Source organism: Herpailurus yagouaroundi, unplaced genomic scaffold, assembly GCF_014898765.1.
Source record: "Herpailurus yagouaroundi ecotype Mexico unplaced genomic scaffold, PumYag 29, whole genome shotgun sequence".
NCBI classification, from domain to species: domain Eukaryota; kingdom Metazoa; phylum Chordata; class Mammalia; order Carnivora; family Felidae; genus Herpailurus; species Herpailurus yagouaroundi.
In genome coordinates this window covers 28,375,509-28,400,085 of record NW_024412377.1, presented here as the reverse complement: position 1 = coordinate 28,400,085, position 24,577 = coordinate 28,375,509, and the positions used below count along the sequence as shown (strand labels likewise).

The 24,577-nt window shown below is 38.3% G+C and overlaps 1 protein-coding gene across 1 annotated transcript in view; it reads left to right on the top strand.

Moving 5' to 3' along the window:
• Window positions 1-23,587, top strand: part of LOC121043468 (UDP-glucuronosyltransferase 3A2-like) — a 107,756-nt gene extending 84,169 nt beyond the window's left edge. Inside the window, exon 7 of the mRNA XM_040495304.1 lies at window positions 23,214-23,587. Within this exon, the coding sequence (XP_040351238.1) occupies window positions 23,214-23,490 (277 nt within the window). The 3' untranslated portion in view covers window positions 23,491-23,587. The remainder of the gene's footprint in view (window positions 1-23,213) is intronic.
• Window positions 23,588-24,577: the final 990 nt, after the last annotated feature.

Sequence of the window (24,577 nt, the reverse complement as noted above, 5' to 3'; positions counted from 1 at the left end):
ATATATATATATATATATATATATATTTGTCTGGAAAACTTTTTATCTCTCCTATTTTGAATGACAGCCTTGCTGGATAAAGAATTCTTGGCTGCATATTTTTCTGATTCAGCACACTGAATATATCCTGCCACTCCTTTCTCGTCTGTCAAGTTTCTGTGGATAGGCCTGCTGCAAACCTGATCTATCTTCCCTTGTAGGTTAGGGACTTTTTTTCCCTTGCTGCTTTCATGATTCTCTCCTTGCCTGAGTATTTTGTGAATTTGACTACGATATGCCTTGTTGATGGTCAGTTTTTGTTGAATCTAATGGGAGTCCTCTGTGCTTCCTGGATTTTGATGTCTGTGTCTTTCCCCAGGTTAGGAAAGTTTTGCGCTATGAGTTGCTCACATAACCCTCTACCCTCATTTCTCTCTCTTCCTCCTCTGGGACCCCTATGATTCTGATGTTGTTCCTTTTTAAAGAGACACTGGTTTCTCTAATTCTTAAATCGTGCTCTTTTGCCTTAATCTCCCTCTTTTTGTGATTCATTATTATCTATAAGTTTGTCCTCTATATCACTGATTCTCTGTTCTGCCTCGTCCATCCTTGCTGCCACCGCATCCATCCATGATTGCAGCTCAGTTATAGCATTTTTAATTTCATTCTGGCTATTTTTTACTTCTTTTATCTCTGCAGAAAGGGATTCTAATCTATTTTTTGAGTCCAGCTAGTATTCTTATTATCGTGATTCTAAATTCTGGTTCAGACATCTTGCTTTGTATGTGTTGGTTAAATCCCTGGCTGTCGTTTCTTTGTGCTCTTTCTTTTGGGATGAATTCCTTCCTTTTGTCATTTTGAAGGGAGAAAAGGAATTAATGAGGTAGAAAAATGAAAAAAAATTAAAAATAAAAAATATTAAAATTAAAAATTAAACACACACACACACACACACACACACAAATCGAATAAATGATGCTAGATCCTAGGTATGTTTTGGTCTGGGTGTAGAAGGTGGTTTGACAGATTAGAGAAACAAACAATAACAAAAAACAAAAAACAAACAAAAAACAAAAAAGGGGGTGAGAGAAAGAAAAAAGAAATTGAGAATTTGAAAAAATGAATACACTAAAGTAGACTAAAATACACAAAATTAGAGAATATAGTAGAAAAAAATATAGAAAAATATTTTTAATAAAAATTTAAAAATATGAATTTTTTTGTTTTCTGTATTTAAGAAAAAAGAAAAGAACAAAAAAGAGAAAAAAAGATTAAAAAAAGAAAAAAAGAAAAGATAAGACCAAAAAAAAAAGAAATCGTTGGAAAGTTTGAAAACGTGAATACACTGTAGTAGACTGAAATAAAATGATGTGAATAAGATAGAATTTCAAAAAATTTACATAAAAGCAAAAAATATAGTAATAAAAATTAAATAAAAAATATTTTTAAAAGAAATTAAAAGTAAAAATGAAGTTTTTCTCTTTCTGCATTCTAGAAAAAGAAAAGAAATGAAAAAGAGAAAAAAGAAAAAGAAATAAAAAAAGGAAATTGTTTGAAAATTTGAAAAGGTGAGTATGCTGAAGTAGACTAAAATAAAATGATGGAAGTAAAGCATAATTTGAAAAAAATTACACAAAAGTAAAAAATATAGTAAAAAATTAAAGACAGATATTTTTAATAAAAATTGAAAATAAAAAATGAGTTTTTTCTCTTTCTGTATTCAAGAAAAAGAAAAGAATTGTAAAAGAGAAAAAGGAAAAAGAGAGAGAAAAAGAAAATTGAATAGATGAACCTGCTAACAGATTGAAATAGGACTGAAATTGCTTTGCTTTCCCCTACAGGTCAGTCTATGCAGCTCTTTATAGTCCATAAATTAAACCAGCCCTGAGGTTTGTCTTGAAGAGAGAAGTTGGCCCAGTTGGGCAGGGCTTGGTGTAACAGCTCTGCTCTCCACTAGATGGAGCTGCTAGACTACTGGGGTGGATTGTTTTGGTGCACATGCGCATGCGCGAGAGCGGTAAAAAAATGGCGCCAACCAGTCTGTTCTCCCGGATCAGCAATCATGCACCAGTCCTCCATCTTCAGCTCTCCTCCACTCCCCGCTTCTTCACTCTCCGTGACCAGGCCCCAGGCACTACCTCTCTCCCGAGTTTTGTCTCAGATGCGGCTGTTTTCCCCGGCCCCTTACTTCCGAAGGACTGCGGCTTTGACCCGCTCCACACCTCTGCGGGAGGGTCTCACTGAGCAATGGCTGAATGAGCAGTGCCGAATGTCGGCTGCACCCAGGAACGCCTTCTGGATGCCGCTATTGCCGGTGCCCCAAGACTGCGGCCAGGTGCCAGCCCACCCCAAAAAAAGATCGCAAGACAGTGTAGCCTCAGCGTTTCGGGGACCATGGAAAATCGCAACACACATCTGGCACCAGGCTTCACCCTCAACAACCTTGCCCCAGCACCAGTGAATGTGGCTCCCTTCCGGGGTCTGCTGGGACCAGGCGGCTTCAACAGTCTCTACCAAGTGTCCCTCCAGCAGTGGAACCGCTTTTCCCTGTGTGGCCTGAGAACCTCCCAGACCCCACTCTGTTCCTGGGGATTCACCTTTCCCACCAGAGCACCGCCAGGTATGGAGCTGCAGAGATGCAGCCTTTGTGCTCCCCTTGTTTACAGTCTTAATGGAATTTAAACCCTCTCTCCCTTTTCAGCTTAGTCCCTGCGGCTGTTTCCAATTTTCCACTTTCTCTGCAGCTGCTTTTGGGGAAGGGTGCTTTTCCCGTATGCTCCCCCCTCCCCAGTCTCTGTCCTCTCACTGCCCGCAAAAGGGGTTCCTTACCTTTCCGGGCTTCTTGCTCCCCAAGTTCAGCTCTTCGTGTCGTGTACCTGCTAAATTCTGTGGTTCAGGTTGTGCAGATTGTTGTGTTAATCTTCCAATCAGTTTTCTAGGTGTGTAGGATGGTTTAGTGTTGGTCTGGCTGTATGTCATGGATGCGAGACACACAAAAAGCTTTTGTGCTGTTCCGCCATCTTGGCTCCTTCTCCTATATTTTGGGTATTTATAAGGCAAGAGATTCTTGCCCCAAATGGGACAAGCTTTCTTCTTTATAGGTCTACTCAGAATGTCTTTCTCTTCTTTAAATTAACTTTAGTAGTTTACATCTTCTAAGAATTTAGATATTTCAACAGTGTTATCTAATTTATTGACATCAAAAGTTCATAGATTTTTTTAATAGTCCTTTTAATTATTGTGTCAACATTAGTGGTGTTCCTTCTTTTATTTCTGGTCCTAGTAATTTGTATCTTTCGGTCTTGTTTGTTAAGTTTCTTGATCTCTTCAAAGAACTGGTTTTCATTGATTCACTATTGTTTTTCTATTTCTCATTTTAGTAATTTCTCCCCTAATCTTTTAATTCTACCTCCTTTTGTTTTAGGTTTAGTATACGTTTTTCTCCCAGTGTTTTAAGATGGCATAATATGTTATTGATTTGAGAATTTTCTTCTTTCTTTTTTAAATTTGTTAATGTTTATTTATTTTTGAGAGAGAGACAGAGAGAGGGATAGAGAGAACTAACAAGCAGGGGCAAGGCAAAGAGAGTGGGAGACACAAAATCTGAAGCAGACTCCAGGCTCCAAGCTGTCAGCACAGAGCCTGACGCAGGGCTCAAACCCACAAACTAGGAGATCATGGCCTGAGCTGAAGTCAGTTGCTCAACCAAATGAACCACCTTGGCTCCCCAAGAACTTTATTCTTTATGTAAGCATTTACAGCTTTAAATTTCTTTCTAGTACTGCTTTTGGTGCATATAATATCTAAGTATTTTCTCTTTTCCCTTGTGATTTCTTTTTGATACATTGCTTCTTTAAAAGGGTGTTTTTAAATACCCATAATTTGTGAATTTTCTGGTTTTCCTTCTGTTGTTGATTTATAACTTCATCCTGTTGTGTTCAGATGTCCTGCAAAAATTGTATTTTAAAATATATTCAGACTTCTTTGTGGCTGAACATATGGCATCTGCTGGAGAATGTCCCATGTACCCTTGAGAAGAATGTATATGCTGCTGTTGTTGGGGAGAGTTCTGTATGTGTCTGTTACATCTAGTGGATCAATGTGTGCAAGTCTTCTATTTCCTTACTGATCTTCTTTCTGGTTATTCTATCCAGTATTGAGAGTGGATTTTGAAACCTCCAATGGTTATTATATAACTGTGTATTTCTCCCTCAATTCTGCAAGTTTTTACTTTAGATATATTGATGTTCTCTCATTAGGCACATGTGTATTTAAAATTGTTACATTTTCCTGATGTATTGGAACTTTTATTAGTTTGTAATGTCCTTTTTGTCTCATGGGATATTTTTTATTAAAGGCTATTTGGCTGATATTTGCTCATCTGCTTTCTTTTGGTTATTATTTGCATGGGATATCTTTTTCTGTCATTTCCCTTTCAGTCTATCTCTGTCATTGGATATAAATGGAGTCTCTTGTAGGTAGTGCATAGTTGGATCATGTTTTTCTTTGTGTGTGTGTATGCCCTTTTGATTTTTGCCTTTCTCTCTTTCTTTATTTTGTTAATAAATTTCTTGATTTTGGAATAATTTTAGGTTTTCAGAAAACTTGTTAAGATTGTAGAGAAAGTTTACATACACCACTCACCTTTCCCCCTATTCTTAATATCTTTTTAATGTTTCTTTATTTTTATTGTTTCTTATTGAAGTATAGTTGATACACAATGTTACATTAGTTTCAAGTGTATGATATAGTGATTGGACAACTCTATATGTTATGCTATGCTCACACACATAGCTACCATCTATCACCATACAAATCTATTACTATGGAATCATGTGTTTTTGTCCATTCTGCCATTTTCTGTCTTTTTAATGGAGAGTTTAAACCGTTTACAGTTAAAGTTATTACTCATAAGGAATGACTTAACTTCTGTAATTTCGCTATTTGTTTTCTATGTGCCTTACAGCTTTTTTTGTCCCTCATTTTCTGCAATACTGTTTCCTTTGCGTTTAGTTGAATCTTTGTTGTAAAGTGCTTAAATTTCTTTTTGATTTCTTTCTGTGTATATTCTATAGCTTTTTTTTTTTTTTGGTATGTGGTTACCGTGGGGATTCATTTAACCTGTTAAATCTATGTCACTCACATTTTACATTATATCAGCTTACATTTAATTACATTTAAAATTCTGCTCTTGTAAGCTTTAGCCCCACACCTTTTTGCTGTTGATGTCACAAAATTATACTTTTATAAATTGTGCGCTTCCAGACATAATCTATCTTTCATCTCAAAGCATTAGTATCTTAAATTATGTAGAAAACTTGGAGTTACAAGCAAAGTTTAAAAAATATTAGTTTTAAAACTCCTATTTATCCAATAGTTCCTTTATGTTTGTTATTGTTTTATATATTTGGGTGCTGCCATGCTGTGTGCATAAAAATTTAGAATTGTTATATCTTCTTGTTGGATTGTCCCCTATATTATGATATAGTGCTCTCCTTTATCTTGTTATAGTCTTTGTTTTAAAATCTAGTTTGTCTTATATAATTATTACTACTCTGGGTTTCTTTTGACATCCATTTGCATGATAAATTTTCTCCATCCCCTCACTTTCAATCTTAGGTCTAAAATTGTCTCTTGTAGGCAGCATATAGGTGGGTCTTTTTTTTTTTTTTTAATCCAGCGTGACACCCTATGTCTTTTGATTGGAGCATTTAGTCCATTTATACTTAAATTAATTGTTGATAGATATGTATTTATTGTCATTTTATTACTTGTTTTGTCATTGCTTCTGGAGATTTTCTCTGATCCTTTCTTGTCTTCGCCTCCTTTGGTCTCTCCTTTGCACTCAAAGGGTCTCCTTTAATATTTCTTGCAGGGTTGGTTTAGTGGTCATGAACTCTTTTAGTTTTTGTTCATCTGGGAAATTCTTTATCTCTCCTTCTACTCTGAATGATAACCTTGATAGATAGGGTATTCTTGGCTACATATTTTTCCCATTCAACACTTTGAATATATCATGCCACTCCCTTCTAGCCTTCCAAGTTTCTGTTGAGAAATCTCCAGCTAGGCTTATGGGTCTTTCCTTGTAAGTTAAGGACGTCTTTTGTCTGGCTGATTTTAATATTTTTTCTATATCGCTATATATTATGCAAATTTAATTATAATATTTCTCGATGTTGGCCTGCTTTTGTTGATTTTGATGGGAGTTCTCTGTGCCTCCTGGATCTGGATAAGAAGAACTCTCTTGCACTATTGGTGGGAATGCAAACTGGTGTAGCCACTGTGGAAAACAATATATAGGCTCCTCAAAAAGTTAAAAATACAACTACCCTATATTCAGCAATTGCACTATTAGGTATTTACCCAAAATATACAAAAAGATGAATTCAAAGGGATACATGCACCCCGATGTTTATAACAGCAGTATCAACAATAGCCAAATTATGGAAACAGCCCAAGTATCCATCAACAAATGAATGGATAAAGAAGAAATGGTATGTGTCTACAATGAAATGTTACTTAGCCATAGAAAAAAAATGAAATCTTGCCATTTGGGATGACATGGATGGAGCTAGAGAGTATTAGGCTTAATGAAATAAGTCAGTCACAGAAGGACAAATACCATATAATTTCACTCATAGGTAGAACTTAAGAAACAAAACAAATAAGAAAAGAGAAAAAAAAGAGGCAAACTAAGAAATAGACGGTTATCTATAGAGAACAAGCTAATGGTTACCACAGGGGAGGTGGATCAGGGGGTAGGTTAAATATGTGACAGAAATATACACTTGTGATGAGCCCTGGGAAATGTTGAGTCACTATATTGTGTACTTGAAACTAATATTATATGTATGTTAACTAACTGGAATTTGAATAAAAATTTAAAAAACCCTAATAGTAGTTTCTAATGTACCAGTCTCTTAAATCATGTAGAAAACAAAAAGTGCAGTTAAAACCATTGTTAGAATAGTACTAGTTTTTATAATTATCCATGCATTTACCTCTGCTAAAATCTTTGTATCTTCAGATACCTTTGAGTTAGTATCCAGTGTCCTTTCATTTTCCCTTGGAGGACTCCGTTGAACTTTTCTCTCAGTATAGGTCTAGTGGCAAAAGATTTCCTTAGGTGTTGTTTATCTGGGAATGTCTTAATTTCTCCCTCACTTTTGGAGGACAGTGTTGCCAGATGCAGAATTTTTTGTTGCATTCAACATGCCAGATGCATTCTTTTCTCTTAGCGCTTTGAATATGTTGGCCCACTGCCTTCTGACTTCTGATTTCTGATTAGAAATCTATTGATAATCTCATTGGTAATCACTTGTATGTGACGAGTCAATTTCCTCTTGCTGCTTTTAATATTCTCTCTTTATCTTTCTAAATTTTGATCCATAATGTGTCTTGATTTTAGTGATTTGAATATGTTGTCCCACTGCCTTCTCATTTCTGATTTCTTATTAGAAATCTATTGAGGGGCACCTGGGTGGCTCAGTCAGTTAAGCATATGACTTCAGCTTAGGTCATGATCTCACGGTTTGTGAGTTTGAGCCCCGCGTCAGGTTCTGTGCTGATGGCTCAGAGCCTGGAGCTTGCTTCGGATTCTGTGTCTCCCTCTCTTTCTGTCCCTCCCTGACTAGTGGTCTGTCTCTGTCTCTCAAAAATAATAAATGTAAAAAAAATTTTAAAAAGCAATCTATTGATAATCTTATTGATAATCACTTGTATGTGATGAGTCAATTTCCCCTTGCTGCTTTTAATATTCTCCCTTTATCTTTCTAAACTTTGATCATAATGTGTCTTGATGTGAGTGTCGGAGTTCATTTTGCTTGGAGTATGTTGAGCTTCCTAGATATTTATATTCATATCTTTCATCCAATATGGGAGGCTTTCAACCATTATTACTTAAAATTTTCTCTCTATCCCTTTCTTTCTCTCTTCTCCTTCTGAACATCCACAATGTATATGTTGGACTCTTAGGCTATGTTCTCTTTTCTTAAATATTTTAGCTTTCTCTTCTTCAGCCTGTATCATTTCCATTGTTTTCTCTTCAGGTTCACTGATAATTTCTTTCGCTTGCTTGAATCTGCGTTTGAATCCCTCAAGTGAAATTTTCATTTCATTTATTGTATTTTTCAGTTCTAGAATTTGTTTTTGGTTTCCATTTAGATTTTCTGTTCTTTTATTGACATTTTTATTTTGCACACAATTTTCCCTTGACTTTATCCACATCTTGCTTTAATTATCTGAGAATCTTTAAGGCAGTTATTTTAAAGTCATTGTCTAGTATATCTGCCATCAGGTCTTTCTCTGGGACAGTTTCTGTTGATTTATTATTTTCCTCTCAATAAGCCTTAGTGTCCAGTTTCTTGGAGTGTCTTGTGATTTTTGTTGAAAAATGAAAAATTGAATCTAATGGTGTGTCAAATATGGAGATGCGACTTTCCTCCCTTCTCCAGGATGTGCAGATTTTTGTTATTAATTTTGTTTATTGTTTTTGATGGTTTTTAAAAAATTTTTTATCCTGCCTTTGTGGTAAGGATCAACCTGAAGTGTAAATTTCACTATTCTCAGGTCTTTAATGAGCCTTGTCCTGGTCATAAATGGACGCTTTCTAATGTTCCTGGTATATATAGTTGTTTTCCAATGTCCTAACATTTAAAAAATTTTTAATGTTTATTTATTTTTGATAGAGAGAGAGAGAGAGAGCAAGAGAGACAGAGAGAGCATGAGGAGGGGAGGGGCAGAGAGGGAAGGGACAGAGGAGCCAAAGACAGCTCTGTGCTGAGAACAGGGAACCGATGGGGGGTTTGAACTCATGAACCATGAGATCATGGCCTGAGCTGAAGTCAGATGCCTAACTGACTGAGCCACCCAGGTGCCCCTCCAATTTCCTAGCCTTTAATGTGTTCTCTCAAAAGGGAAAAATAAGAAAAACAAGGAAAAAAGGCTAGCACCCTTTTAAATCCCCTGGGAGTCTATGTCCATTCAACCACAGGAGGAGGTGCTTGCAACAATGGGGCACTGATGGAAAATTATTGTTACTGACTTATTTGTCTGCACCTCTTTGATCAGAAGGAGCAATCAGCAATCAGAACACAGATACTTAATATTTGGAGGAGAAGGTCCTTTTTGCCCTTTCTGGCTCCTGAAACCTGTGCGCAAACTGCTTTATGAACACATGTATAGCTGCCTGCTTCGAGACTGAGGGTTGGTGGAATGGGTAGCCTGTTTTGTGATAAGAGATGAAATTATCTGCAATTTATAATTAGAGACTTCCCCTGGGTGTTAAAAGCCATCAATTGACTGCAGAGTTCAAAAATAGTTATCTTAGACAGATTTTGCCAGTGGACTTGTTGTCTAGGTCAGGAGACATATTCCTGGTGCTCCAACATCATCCCAGAATTTTCCTCACATACATATATACGTCTGTGGGAAAATGTGTTTTGGAAAGCTTGTAATACTGTTGGGTTGGAAAGACTTCAAATGAACAAGTACTTCTCCTCAGAAATCCAACTGAAGTGCCTTGGTGTATGCTCTATGTAAGGCTGTAGCATCTACCTTTTTGTGAGCTCCTACGTGAATGTGTCTTGAATGAGTAGTCTCAATGAATCTGCAAAAGAAGTTTGTTTTCAATGCAGTGTCATACATGTGCTCCCGGAGAAAGTTAAATGTGGTTAAGATCTTGTTCACAAAGCTTATTGTGAGGGAGCTTATTGGGAGGGCTGTTGAGGTAGTCCATGAGAATCCAGTTACAAGTGATTCGTATCCTTCAAAGATGAAGATGAAGAGAAATGGCAGCTGAGAGCTTGTTGAAATAGGAGTTGAGCAGAACATATGTGCCAGATGTGTGATTGTGAGATAGTATTTATTAGTACATACTTAGATATAGTCAGCAATTTCAGTAACTTTGGAGATGGGCACCCTAATAGATGGGGCTTGGCATTAAAGTTTATAGAAGTGCACTGCGAGGCACCATTCATTCTTTCCAGGTTTAAGAGTAGTCCAAATTAGGCATTTAAATGGAGAACCACTGGGAGTAATCACTCCTTCACTAAATAGGATTTAATCCTTAAAGGAACCTCTTTAATATGAAATGGGTTTATTAACAGTTTTAATGTGTTGAGCAGATCCAAAGTGTGCCCTTTTGTTACACTGACTGTAAATGCCAAAATCTTCATTTTATTTTAAATTATGACTTGTTAGATGAGAACTTCCATGCCTACTTTGAGGTCATTTAACAAATGGGTTTTCTAACTATGGGATATTTAATTTCATGTGTTAAGACAGGGCATGATATTTGTCTTCTACCTAATATTTTGTAACTCTTAAGAGTTACAGACTCTTAAAAGTAATTCCAAGGAATTACCTTGATGAATGCAGATGGCTATTTTGGTGTATGTGTTATTGTTGCCCCAGTATTGATTACGAACGTTGAGATTTGTCATTGGTGTATCTCATGCAATGTTAAAAGTAATTCAGAAGCTCTGATGTAGAGGTGCAAAAGACAATGGGTACCCTTTTTCTGTTATAGTTTTTTTTTTTTTTTAAGTAATGTTAGATTCCACATGTGTCAAAAGTGAGACCTCTGCTTTAATTTCTTTCCTCACTCTCCCACCCTGCCTTTCTCCTCTGTTACCTCTTTCTTTTGGTTGTTGTTAAATGTATTTGTGGGGGGGGGGAGGGTGTCCATTCTAACTTGCTCATATTTGTAAGTTTCTTCTTCAGAATGTCCCAATTAGTATCATCAAGGCTGGGGGACTCCTCAGTGATGATTTTGAAAGATGTGAGATTAAGATGAGCTTGAATTAACCCCTTGAATTAACTCCATGGGGGTGTCATCAGTGTTTTGCCCTATTACTGTTTTTTTTAAGTTTATTTATTTATTTTGAGAGACAGCATAAGCAGGGAGGTACAGAGAGAGAAGAGAGAATCCCAAGCAGGCTCCCTATGGCCAGCACAGAGCTGGATGTGGGGCTTGATCTCATGAACTGTGAGATCATGACTTGAGCCAAAATCAAGAGTTTGATGCTCCACCGACTGAGCCACCCAGGCGTCCCCCTCTCCCCATTACTATGTTAAGCAAGTTTTGCTTTTAGCTACATAGATATAATCAGCAGCAGTAACAAAGGCATTTTCTAGGGTTCTAGTACACCATCTACTTTTATGGGTGTGAATCTCATCATACCACATGGTGGCTACTCTTCTTCATACCATTCAGTAGGCTTGTAAATTGGAATCAGTCCTACACCGGGGGACTGTTTCTAATAGGAAAATGCCTGACTTAGACACACAACCATTGGTCACAGGGTTCCACCTAGCCTAGTGTCAATCACAGTTCATGCTGGAATCCAGAAATACAATCCAATCTAACACAAAAAACAGGTTTATGTGACACATATGACCAGGGCCACTTAAAGGCTAAATTCATTCTTTTCTCTCTAAATGTCATTTATGGAAGTTTTTGAGTGGGATGGAGGTGAGGATTCCCCTACTTGGGTCTGGATTGCTTGGCTTGAAAATCTTGTTAACACAAGGGAGGGCATATTGAGGCTTTCTTCTCAGTTTGCCCAGTTGAGAAGATTAAGAAGGTATAATTTGAAAGTTGTCAGCAGTCCAACCTGAAAAATGGTCACAGTCTGTTATATATGAATTATAGGGGAAATTCCAGGATGTTAAGTAGGGCTGCACAGGACTACATTTAAAACAAAATTTTTTGTAATGTTTTTACTTATTTTTTTAGAGACAGAGAGAGATAGAGCACAAGTCGGGGAGAGGCAGAGAGAGAGAGGGAGACACAGAATCTGAAGCAAGCTCCAGGCTCTGAGCTAGCCACAGGACCAGTAGTTTTAACTCAGCCCTTGGCATTTTTTTTGGCAGAATAAAAACCTTTGCCTGTTAACACCTTTAAGAAATACTGTTTTTTTCCTAAAAAAGAAAGGACTGGGGAGCTAAGATAATAAAAGATCTGCATTTAATTTTTTTGATGTTTATCTATTTTTGAGAGAGAGAGAAAGAGGGAGAGTGCAAGCAGGGGAAGGGCAGAGAGAGAGGGGGACACAGAATATGAAGCAGGCTGCAGGGTCTGAGCTGTCAGCACAGAACCTGATGCAGAGCTTGAACCCACAAACCATGAGATCATGACCTGAGCCTAAGTCAGATGCTTAACCGACTAGCCACCCAGGCACCCCATAAAAGATCTGTATTTAAGTAAAAAATATACCACTTACTGTATGTTCAATCTTGATAAATTATTTGACACTCCATTCATCTTTGTTTTCTCACTTGTAAAATGAAGAATAGTTATACCTTTAAGTGAAAGTTTTAAATAGAAACTTCCAGTACCTTAAATTGAATAAAAATGATGGAATCATTGTATATTTCTCAATAATTATTATCAGGTCCTATGATTGAAGAAATGAGAAGGCAAGCAAAAGAACAACAATAATAAAAATACTTCAAAAAGCAAACATTCACGTATATATAAACCTTTTAGAATAAAAATACTGTGGTATCATACTAACGTTAATCTGGGGTGCATGAGATAATTATATATTTCCCTATTGTTTTTACATTTTTAAAGAAAAGAATGAAAAACCATACCAACTTATCAGTTGGCCTCCCACTGAAGATTATGAAAAAGAAATACAGAAAAGTTTTAACTTTTTTTATGACAGAAGCTTTGCATAGCAGGTAATTTCTTTTATTCTCTGAAAGAAAACTTGACATTTTAATGAAACAAATGAATGGTTGAATGCATGGACACTTGGAGTGAATTTAAGAGAAGAAATAGATGCATGAATGTATGAGTGGATAGATGGGGAGATCAATGATGGATGGCAGTGATTGGATGAAGTAGATGAGTTTTGCACTCCCAATCATTCAGTCTGTGTACCGTGCCTCTTCCACTGAAAGCATGGAGGTATTTCTGTATAGCGTGGGGGATTCTTCCTTCTGGATCTTCTTGGCAACACTTCACCTATATAGCCTTATGTGTATATAATCTCCCCAATGGAGAAGATGGGGTAGACAACTTAATTTTCCATTGTTGGTAGGCAAATCAGAGCCACCATTTTTTTTACTTACTTTTCTTCTCTTCTTCTTACATAAATTCAAGAATGGAAAAACCTTATAAGCACTGATTTTTTATACCTTGAGCCATTGTCTTTTAAGCTCATTTAAAAAGCCAAATACCTTGATGATATACAATGAGAGGTTAGCCTGAGAGTTGTTATCATTGCCTGGGATCTATAGAAAGTTCTTCCTCTTTGACATTAGAGGGAAAGACACAAACAAATGTATGATTTTTTGATTAATTATAGTAGCCTAACCCTATCTCCCCTGTTTCCTTAAAATTGTATTCAATTGTCGGGGCTCCTGGGTGGCGCAGTCGGTTAAGCGTCCGACTTCAGCCAGGTCACGATCTCGCGGTCCGTGAGTTCGAGCCCCGCGTCAGGCTCTGGGATGATGGCTCAGAGCCTGGAGCCTGTTTCCGATTCTGTGTCTCCCTGTCTCTCTGCCCCTCCCCCGTTCATGCTCTGTCTCTCTCTGTCCCAAATAAATAAATAGACGTTGAAAAAAAATTTTTTTTTAAATTTTATTCAATTGTCAAGGTGGTTCTAATATTCGGCATTTTCCATAAAGTCTTTTTCCTTACCTTTTATTACTTACTAGAAGACCCAATTCTCTCGTTTATAAGGGATCTGATCTAAAATATTCATTTGAAACTTTGTCTTTGTCATCTTGTGTTATTCATAATTTTTAAGTATGCCTTGCCTCTGCTCCCCAGCTTGATACTTCAAAGACTGGCTGTACATTCTTGTTAAAAATGGTGCAATACACTGAGAAAAGTGCTTTCCTATATTTTGTTAAATTTATTAACTTAATTTCAAATGAGATTAATGCTCTACTTTGAGGAATTTGTACTTTATATTTTGAATTCATCTTCAATATGTAGCAATCATTCATTATGTAAAATATTTTAAAAATATAATAGAGAATAATTTCAGCTAATCATCTGTTGTCACATGAAGTTGATTTGAATCTGCATGGTTAGAACTCATTAGCAATATGCAGATGTCTACCTGTTCTCACCTAAGGGCCTTCCTTAAGCGAGCTGACATGGTGCAATGTTGTACAGGTAACAGGTTTGCTGGGCCATTGATTCTCTCAGTCCTTCATACAAGTAGGAGGCCCATGGGTTTCCAAATCACCTGTACCTGTAAACTCTGGTCAGGAGCATTCTCATCTACTTGTTCAAATGTTGTACAAAAAGGGTCATTTTCTTTGCTCATATGTTGTGCGAAAAGGGTCATTTTCTTTGGAGGCACTGCTGCAAAAGCATTGAAGGAGAATAGGGCCATAGACAGCATCTTATTTAGGTATCAGTAAAATTTTAGCATTAACTACTTTGACTACTCCAGCAAGCATGAAATAGAAAGGTTAATGATAGCTTCAAATAGGTATTTATTTATTTATTTATTTATTTATTTATTTATTTATTGTTTTAAATTGTTTACCTCATAGGCTAGAAAGATAGAAACCTTGTATTCAGCTTAGAATTGGGATTCTAATATTATCATCACAAAGTTCCTTGTGTGAAGCAATCTTTCAAATGTAGACTGTACAAAACTTAAAGAACAAAAAAGGGCTGTATTATCAACATTGACAGACTCAGCTACCAAGTTACTTCCACAGTTAGGCTGGGAAACAAGACAGTCACTCATAAACAGTCAGTATACAGATGAAAATTAAAGAGAGCATCACAGAATGTGTCAGGTAGATATGGAACTGTAAGTTCTGCTACAGTCAGAGATAACTTCCAAAGCAGAAGGCTCTTGAATTGGCTGGATGGTGGGTGCGAATGATTGGCTGGAGAAGGGGGAGGAGGAAAAGGGAAAATATTTTAGGAAGCAGAAACACTTGGAGCAGAGTGACCAGAGTAGAGTACTCATTGGACACTGGTAACATAGGTGGGCAGCTGCCATATGTGGTCTGACATAACTGGAATATTTTCTTTGAGTCAAAGATTCTCCTAAGTATTGTGAAATTAACATCTCTAGTGAATATTTGTCATCATTATTTTTTTTCCTTACAGAGAAGCACTTGACGGCTTTGTAAAGTTAATGGAACAACTGGAAATTCGATGCAGTGATTGCTAAGGAGAGGCAATATCATGGGTTCCTTAAACAAATGAGAACTTTGATCTGGTATTTGTTGAAGCATTTGCCTCCTGTTCTTTCCTGGTTGCTGAGATGCTTGGGAAGCCATTTGTGTCAATTCTTCCCACACCGTTTGGAAGTGTGGACCATGGGCTACAAAGCCTTGTTTGTGTCTTACGTTCTAGTGTTCCATTCCTTGCTAACTGATCACATGGACTTCTGGCGCAGAGTGAGGAATTTTCTGATGTTCTTTGATTTCTTCATGAGACAATGGCGAATCCAGACTGTGTTTGACAACACCATCAAGGAACATTTCTGGAAGGCTCTAGGCTGGTTTTGTCTCATCTTCTAAAGAAATCAGAGCTGTGATTTGTTAACTCTGACTTTGCCCTTGAATTTGCTAGGCCCCTGCTTCCCAACACTGTGTATGTTGGAGGCTTAGTGGCTAGACCTTTTACAAGTACCACAAGTAAATGAAACCTTAGCTCTTAATGTGGACCTCTTGCAAAACTCTTCAGTGCAGAGTTGGTGGTTCCCTTCCCAGTGGGAACTGAGAGTGAAATAGAGTGAGACAAGCAAAACACCTAAGATATACTAATTTAATTTAATTTAATTTAATTTAATTTATTATTTTTATTTTTTCTATTCTATTATCTTTTATTTTACTGTGATCAAAATAGGTAATATGAGATCTACCCTCTGAACAAATTTCTAACAGCCCAACATTTAAGTATAATTATTATTATTTTACGTTTATCCATTTACTTTGAGAAAAAGAGAGTGGGTGCAAGCTTGCGAATGGGGGAGGGGTAGAAAGAGAGGGAAGGAGAGAATCCTAAGCAGGCTCTGTGCTATCAGTTTAGAGCTGGGCACAGAGCTCGATCCCACAAACCATGAGATCATGACATGAGCCAAAATGAAGAGTCAGACACTCAACTGACTGATCCACCCAGGAGCCCCATACAACACAGAATTATTGACTGTAGGTACCATATTTACCTCAGATCTCTAGATCTTATTCATCTCACTTACCTGTAACTCTTTTTCCTTTGAGTAGTAACTAGTCATTACCCCTTCCCCCAACCCCTGGAAGTGAAAGACTACTTTTAATTCTATGAGTTTGACTTTTAGATGTCTTATATAATTGAAATCATGCAATGTTTGTTTTCTGGCTTACATCACTTAGCATAAAGTGATAAAGGTTCATCCATGTTTTCACATACTGAAAAATTTCCTCCTTTTTAAAAATTAAATAGTATTCCATTGTGTGTGTGTGTGTGTGTGTGTGTGCGCGCGTGCGTGCCACAATTTCTTTATTCATCTTTTGATGGATACTTTGGTGGTTTTCTCAGCTATCACAAATAGTGCTACAATGAATGTGGGAGTGCAGATATCTCTTTGAGATCCTGATTTTGTTTTCACGACTATATACACAGAAATCAGTTTGATAAATCATAAGGTAGTTTTATTTCTAAATTTTTGAGGAATGTCCACACTGTTTTCCATAATGTCTGCACCATTTTGCATTTCCAACAACAATGTATAAAGTTCACAATTTCTCCATATCCTCAACACTTGTCTGTATGCTTTTTTGATAATAGTCATACCCACAAGTGTGAAGTGACACTTCATTGTGGTTTTGATTTGCATTTCTCTGATGACTAGGTTGAGAATTTTTTCATATATCTTTTGGTCATTTGTACTTTATCTTTGGATAAATGTGTATTCAAGTACTTAGCCCATTTTTTAATAGGTTTATTAGGATTTTTTTACACTTTTGCTATTGATTTGTGGACCATGCTGTATACTTTGGAGATTAACCTCTTTTCAGGATATGGTTTTTAATATTTTCCATTCTCTAGGGTGTTTTAGTCTGTTGATTGTTCCTTTAGCTGTGTAAAGCTTTTTGGTTTGATTTATTTGTTTGTTTGTTTATTTATTTATTTATGCATGCCTGTTCGTGGTCCTATATCATTGAAATCATTGCGGAGACCAATACCATAAAGTTTTCCCTCCTGTGTTTTCTTCTAAAAGCTTTGTAGTTCAGGTATTATGTTTAATTCTCTAATCCATTTTGAGTTTTTTGTATGCTGTAAGGTAAAGGTCCAATTTTATTCTTGTTCATGTGGATATCCATATGCTGGGATTCTCGTGATAGGGTATTTTCAAAACTATCTGCCAGCTCTCATGAGTTTGGTTAACATTTTCCTTGGGTGCAGTACCTTTTCATTTGGTTTCTGGATTTCTTACAAGGGAAATTTGAACATGAAATGTTGCTAAACTGGCATGTTTGTAGGGGGAAGGAGCATCCAGGGCTTCCTACTCTGCCATCTTGCTGATTCCAGGGTCCACTTTTAAGGAAACACTTCCTGCAATGGTCATGGAAGTACTGTTAGGTCCCACATGAGGGTCTTCTTAAATAATGATACCCAGGTCTCTTGTTATGCCTTACCATAGACCTAGCCTTGGTGGTAAAAATGCTTCAATAAATCTATCTATCTATCTATCTATCTATCTATCTATCTATCTATCATCTATCATTTTTTTAATGTTTTTTCATTTTTGAGAGAGAGCAGAGAGAGAGAGAGAGAGAGAGAGAGAGATAGAGGGAGAGAGAGCACAAGCAGGGGAGGGGCAGAAAGAGGGAGACACAGAATCCGAGGCAGGCTCCAGGCTCCAAGCTATCAGCACAGAGCCCAATGCAGGGCTTGAATTCACAAACCATGAGATCATGACCTGAGCTGAAGTCAGACACTTAACAAACTGAGCCACCCAGGCACCCCATCAATAAATCAATATTTTAATTTTCATTTTTTATTATCACAGTAAATAATCATGGAGTGTGAGGCTACCACATGAATGAATTTTTGTGGAGATAAGTTACCCATGTGATATATTAAAAAAATAAGACATAGTATAACCGGGTTAGGACTGTTTCGACTCACAGCAAGAACTGTGGGCATTATCTCCAATGTCTCCTTCTTATAGAGGCCTGGTTCCTGACTCAGCTTAGATTTTCTGATTTGATTTGTCTGGGAGTGGGTCTAGGTATTGTAAGTTTTAAATGTTACCCAGATGGTCTGAATGCAGAGCCTGAACTCATAACCACTGCTCTAATAGTTATAAAAATGAAGTAGAGCTAAGTTTAGTGGTTGCCTGTTGCCTGCAGGTAGGTACTGGGTTACCATTATATGGACATTATCTCATATATTGTATATTGTGCCACCTTGGGAGAACTGTCATGATCTCCAGTTTTATAAATGAGAGGACAGATGTTTAGGTGATGTACATAATATTCCAACACCATTCATCTCAGAGCAGCAAAAGCCCATATCTGGCCTGGACTTTCTAGGCACTAAAGTCTCTATTCTTTCCCTACTGATCTTGCACTGAGTGAACAGAAAAAGTTGGGGGAATGGTTCATTGGCAAAATGGACTTTGGTTCATGGTGGCATTTAAAAAAAATTATATTTATGTTTACTTTGGTTTAAATGCTGGATTGCTCTATGTGAGAAGGATCCATATCTATTTTCTTACTGCTGAAGATTCACTACTTAATACTGTACCTACAGCAAAGTAGACCCTTACCAGTAAGTGATAAATGTTGAATAAATTGGCAAAAACTCTCCAACATTATATTAAGATGGAGTTATAGAGAATTTAACCCTTGGGTCAGTAAGAAATGTCTATTGGAAACCCTGAAAAATAAATTAAGGGCTGTATATTTTACACTCTGTGAATCTGAAGAAACAGAACTGGGAAGGAAGACACACCAAGTTGAGAGAACAGGGGGCCCCATGTGTGGAGATATAAGGAAGATGGCCATGAGGCTGGGTTCCTTTGGTGACACTGGCCAGACCACAGAGTGGATGATTCAATTGCACAAATAAGACTAGGCCAAAACACAGATCTTACCTGACATGATGGTAGGTCAAGTCTTGGAAGTGAGACAGGAGTTATTAAAGAAGAGAATAATGGAAGTGAAGGTGTATAAACTTTGAGATAACAGATTTTGGCTTTGTACAGTTTTTCTTCTCTTATTTCCCAAGTTTTCTGTTGTGGCTAAACAGACATAGTATAAATTTTACCACTTTAGCCATTTTGAAGGGTACAGTTCAGGGGCATTAAGAACTTTCATATTGGGGTGCCTGGGTGTCACAGTCGGTTAAGCGTCCAACTTCAGCCAGGTCACGATCTCGCAGTCCGTGAGTTCGAGCCCCGCGTCGGGCTCTGGGCTGATGGCTCAGAGCCTGGAGCCTGTTTCCGATTCTGTGTCTCCCTGTCTCTCTGCCCCTCCCCCGTTCATGCTCTGTCTCTCTCTGTCCCAAAAATAAATAAACGTTGAAAAAAAAAATTAAAAAAAAAAAAAAGAACTTTCATATTGTTGTGCAACCATTACCTGCCTCCATCTCTAGAACATTTTTCTCTTCCCAAACTGAAACTTCATACCCACTCAACAGTGACTCCTCGTTTCCTCTCTGCATCCAGACCTTGGCAACTACTATTCTCCTTTTTTCTGTATGAATTTGACAATTCTAGGTGTCTTATGCAGGTGGAACCATACAATAGATGCTCTTCTGTGATGGCTTGTTTCACTTTGCATAAAGTCTTCAAGATTCAGGTATGTTGTAGCATGTGTCCAAATTTCTTTATTTTTTAAGGCTGACTAATATTTCATTGTATGTATATGCCACATTTGTTTATTCATCTGTTGATAGACACTTGGGTTACTTCCAATTTTGGCTATTGTGAATAATGTTGCTATGAAAAGTAGCGTACAAATATTTGTTTGAGTCCCTGCTTTAAAAAAATTTTTTTTTCAACGTTTATTTATTTTTGGGACAGAGAGAGACAGAGCATGAACGGGGGAGGGGCAGAGAGAGAGGGAGACACAGAATCGGAAACAGGCTCCAGGCTCTGAGCCATCAGCCCAGAGCCCGATGCGGGGCTTGAACTCACAGACCCCGAGATCATGACCTGGCTGAAGTCGGACGCTTAACCGACTGCGCCACCCAGGCGCCCCTGAGTCCCTGCTTTTAATTCTTTTGGGAATATACTGAGAAATGGAGTTTCTGAGGCATATAATTGTAATATTTAATTAAAAAAAAATTTTTTTTTCAACGTTTATTTATTTTTGGGACAGAGAGAGACAGAGCATGAACAGGGAGGGGCAGAGAGAGAGGAAGACACAGAATCGGAAACAGGCTCCAGGCTCTGAGCCATCAGCCCAGAGCCTGACGCGGGGCTCGAACTCACGGACCGCGAGATCGTGACCTGGCTGAAGTCGGACGCTTAACCGACTGCGTCACCCAGGCGCCCCTGTAATATTTAATTTTTTGAGGAACTGCCATATAGTCTTTCACAGTGGCTGCACAAATTTACATTTCCACCAACAACGCACAAGGGTTCCAATTTATCCATACTTTCACAAACACTTGTCATTTTCTGTTTGTGTATGTGTGTGCATGTGTGTGTTTTAGTTTTGTTATTCGCCATCCTAATGGGTGGGAATTGGTGTCGCATTATGGTTAGATTAAAATTTCCCTGATTAGTGAATTTTACCATTTCATAAACTTATTAGACATTTATATATCTTCTTTGAAAAAATATCTGTTCAAGTCTTTGCCAATTTTTGGATTTTGATGGGGGGGTTGGAGAGAGTTATAGTTCTTAATTTAATCTGGATATCAATCCTTTATCAGATATATGACTTGCAAATATTTCTCCCACTTCCTTGGTTGACCTTTTACTATGTTGATAGTGTCCTTTGATTCATAAAGTTTTTATTTTTTATGAAATACAATTTCACTATTTTTTATTTTGTTGACTGTGCTATTGGTGTCTTATCAAAGAAATCACTACCAAATATAATGACATGAAGATTTCTCCCTATATTTTTTGCTAAGAGTTTTATACTATTAACTCATACCTTTAGATCTCTAGTCCATTTTATGTTGATTTAGAGTATGGTATAATAAAACTGGTTCAAACTCAATCTTTAGTATGTGGATATCCAGTGTTCCAACACCATTTATTGAAAACACTGTCTTTTATTTTATGAATGGTCTTGGCACATTTGTCATAAGTTATTTATCTATCTATCTATCTATCTATCATCTACAGAGAGTGTGAGTGAGGGAGGGGGAGAGGGAGAAGGAGAGAGAAAATCTTAAGCAGGCTCCATGCCCAGTGTGGAGTCTGTCATGGGGCTCAATTTCACGACTGTGAGATCATGACCTGAACCGAAATCAAGAGTGAGATGCTTAACCAACTGAGTTATCCAGGCGCCCCTGTCATAAGTTATTTGACCAAATATACATCTTGTTTTTTATTCATGTATGTATATATCTATCTTTATGCCAATACCACATTATTTTGATTATTGTTGCTTTGTATTAAATTTTGATATCTGGAAATGTGTGACCTTCAACTCTTCTTTTTGTCAATGATGTTTTGTGTACTCAGGTTCTTTTGAAGTTCCATATGAATTTTAGAGTAGGTTATTTATTTCTGCAACAAAATGTTATTCACTATTGATAGAGATTGCATGGTATTTGAGATCATTTTGGATAGTAATGACATATTTAAAGTATTAAGTCTTAGAGCCCAGTAAGCCTGGGCTTTATTCCATTTATTTGTGTCCTTTTATCTTATTTTATTTTGCCTTATTTAATTTTATTATTTTAATGTTTATTGTTGAGATGCTTTCCCTGGTGTTCTGAAAGATTTCAGCCTGACATATTCTGATCTGTTCCTGATTTACAACAGCTCACCCACGCATCCTTTTTTTTTTTGTCACCCACGGTGGGATGAATAGCATAATGGAGGCCATCCAACATGGTATGCCCATGGTGGGGATTCCCATCCTTGGAGATCAGCCTGAAAACTTGGTCTGAGCAGAAGCTAAAAGTTTGGTGTCTCTATCCAGATTATGCAGATAAAGGCAAAGACATTTGCTCTGAAGATGAAGAAAGTCATGGAACACAAGTGGTTTGGAGCTCTCTGAACTTGTCGTCATGTAGGCTGAATGAAGATATGAAATACGAAGGGCCCTGTATGGCACATTTTTGCAATAAAAGTGAAACTTCCAGGACACAGAATGATATTAGTATGATACTAACAGCTAACCTATTTCCTCTGAGAGCAAGACTAGGCATTTAGGTTATATGCCAAGAACAATTTTCTACCAAAAGGGTTGTGAAGATTCTGAGGGGATTTTGGGGCTGCTTATAGCAGAATTGCACTGAGGCAGAGGTTGCCTTTCTGTCCTCTAATATGCCAAATTGTTTCCTGCCTCAGGTGCTTTGTCAGTGCTGCTTCCTAGAACATCCTTCCTTCTCCTCTCAGGACTGGCTCCTTCATGGCAGTCAGGCTCATGTCCAATGTCCTTTCCTCAGATAGGTGATCTTTGTCTGACAGTCCTAAATGCACTTCTCTCTCACCCCCTTCAATCATAATTCATTTTTCCTTCTTAACACTTCTCAGGATCAGTAACTACCCCATTTCTTTCGTTTTAATTTGTTGTGCGTCACTCACACTAGAAAGTAGAGAGGAAGCTCCCCTGGATGGCCCAGTGTGTCTCTTGCTTTCCCCTGCATCCCCAGGGCCTAACACAGGGCCTGCCACACAGTAAGTTGGGATGAATTTCTGTTGAGTCAGTAAAAGGGCCCATGATGTCTTAGGTAAATTCCCATCCAGCACAATGATCTGATAACCAGGATTAACTGAATAACTTATTAGGATTTCAGGGACATCTACCCTGAGTCGTGGATATGTTACATCCCATATATTCATATATATTTTTTCCTTTAGCGACCTTAAGCCTCCTGGGTAGAGACTTTTCCTTGCAGCTTGGTCACTGTTTTATAGTTTAGCACCTTTAGCACTAGGCAAGGAACTTTGTGTGGAGGGAGCAGTTTAAACCTTTCAGTGGAACCAGTTAGACTATGGCAAGACCAGGCCAACAACTTTTCCTTGAAAATGAGTCTTCTGTGTGTGGAGGGAAGAGTGTGTGTGATATAAGATCTCTAAGACTTCTGAGACCACCTGAGTAACACCCACCTCTGGGTCTGCCAACAGGTACAAGTCAGCAGCGGTGGCTGCCAGCATCATCAGGCGCTCCCACCCCCTGACCCCTGCCCAGAGGCTGGTGGGCTGGATCGACCACATCCTCCAGACAGGGGGTGCGGCCCACCTCAAGCCCCATGCCCTGCAGCAGCCGTGGCATGAGCAATACCTGCTGGACGTCTTCTTGTTCCTGCTGGTGGTCACCCTGGGCACCCTGTGGCTCTGTGGGAAGCTGCTGGGCATGGTGGCCAGGTGGCTGTGTGGGGCCAGGAAGCTGAAGAAGGCCTGATGGGGGTGCAGCCTTGATGGGTGTTTGGGGAGCCACTGGTTCTAGAAGGCGTTCCCCAGCACAGGGCAGCCCTGGTGTCTTCCCCATAGTGGCACCTGAGGGTAGCACACAAATATTTCCTCACCATTTACTGCATCTGTTTAGAAATTCTTATGATGTAATCTTGGGATTCTTTTTTCAAGTTGTGGTAAAAAATATATTCTATAAAATTTGCCATTCTAACCATTAAGTGTACAGTCAGTGGCATTAAGTACATTGACATCATTGTGCAAACATCACTGTCACTCATTTCAGAACTGCTGTCATCAACCCCAATTAAAACTTCATGCTGATCAAACAGTGATTCCTCATATCCCTGCCCCCACATCTCACGCCACAATCTCAGTCCCTGTTCTACTTTTTGTGTGTGTGAATTTTATCTTGGCTTCTTGACTTGCCCCTCATCAATAGACTCCTCACTCAGGCCCTGACCTTCAGCACACAGCCCTGCCTTCCTCTGCACTTCCTGTTCCTAGACACAGGGCCCTGCTTACTTCATCCTTGCTGTCTGGACACTTCTCATGCTTTCTGACCTTTCTCCATCCTCACTTTTTATGATATGACAAAGGATATTGGCCAGTTTCCATTTTGGGTCTTCCTCTTGTGTCTCCTTCTCACCTCACCTCAAGCTCAGGAAGCCTGGACTCTGTCCTGCAGTTAGGCAAGGGTGGCCCTCCCAGGACTCCACCCGTGGTCTCTGTGCTGAGTCCTCCCCTGCAAAGAGCACTCTCTTTGCTGGTCAGGCCTGGAGCCTGTTTTTGGGCCACAGCTGATGCTGTGGTTTTCACTTCTTAAAATTCCCTTCTTATGTTTCCCACTCTTAAAAATGTAGTCATGGTGACCTCATGTCAGAGCCCAGACCTCTGCACAAGGCTCTGGGGCCTCAGGTCCAGTGAGTATGGTAGCTCCCTGGACTTTGTTGATTTAGGAAACATCTTTCTGCCACCCTAATGTGGCAGAAATAGAAAGTAACCCTCAGTGTATAGGAATTACATTCAATTCCTAGCAACATACACGGAGAAAGTGTGCCTTAAACACCAGGGTTTTT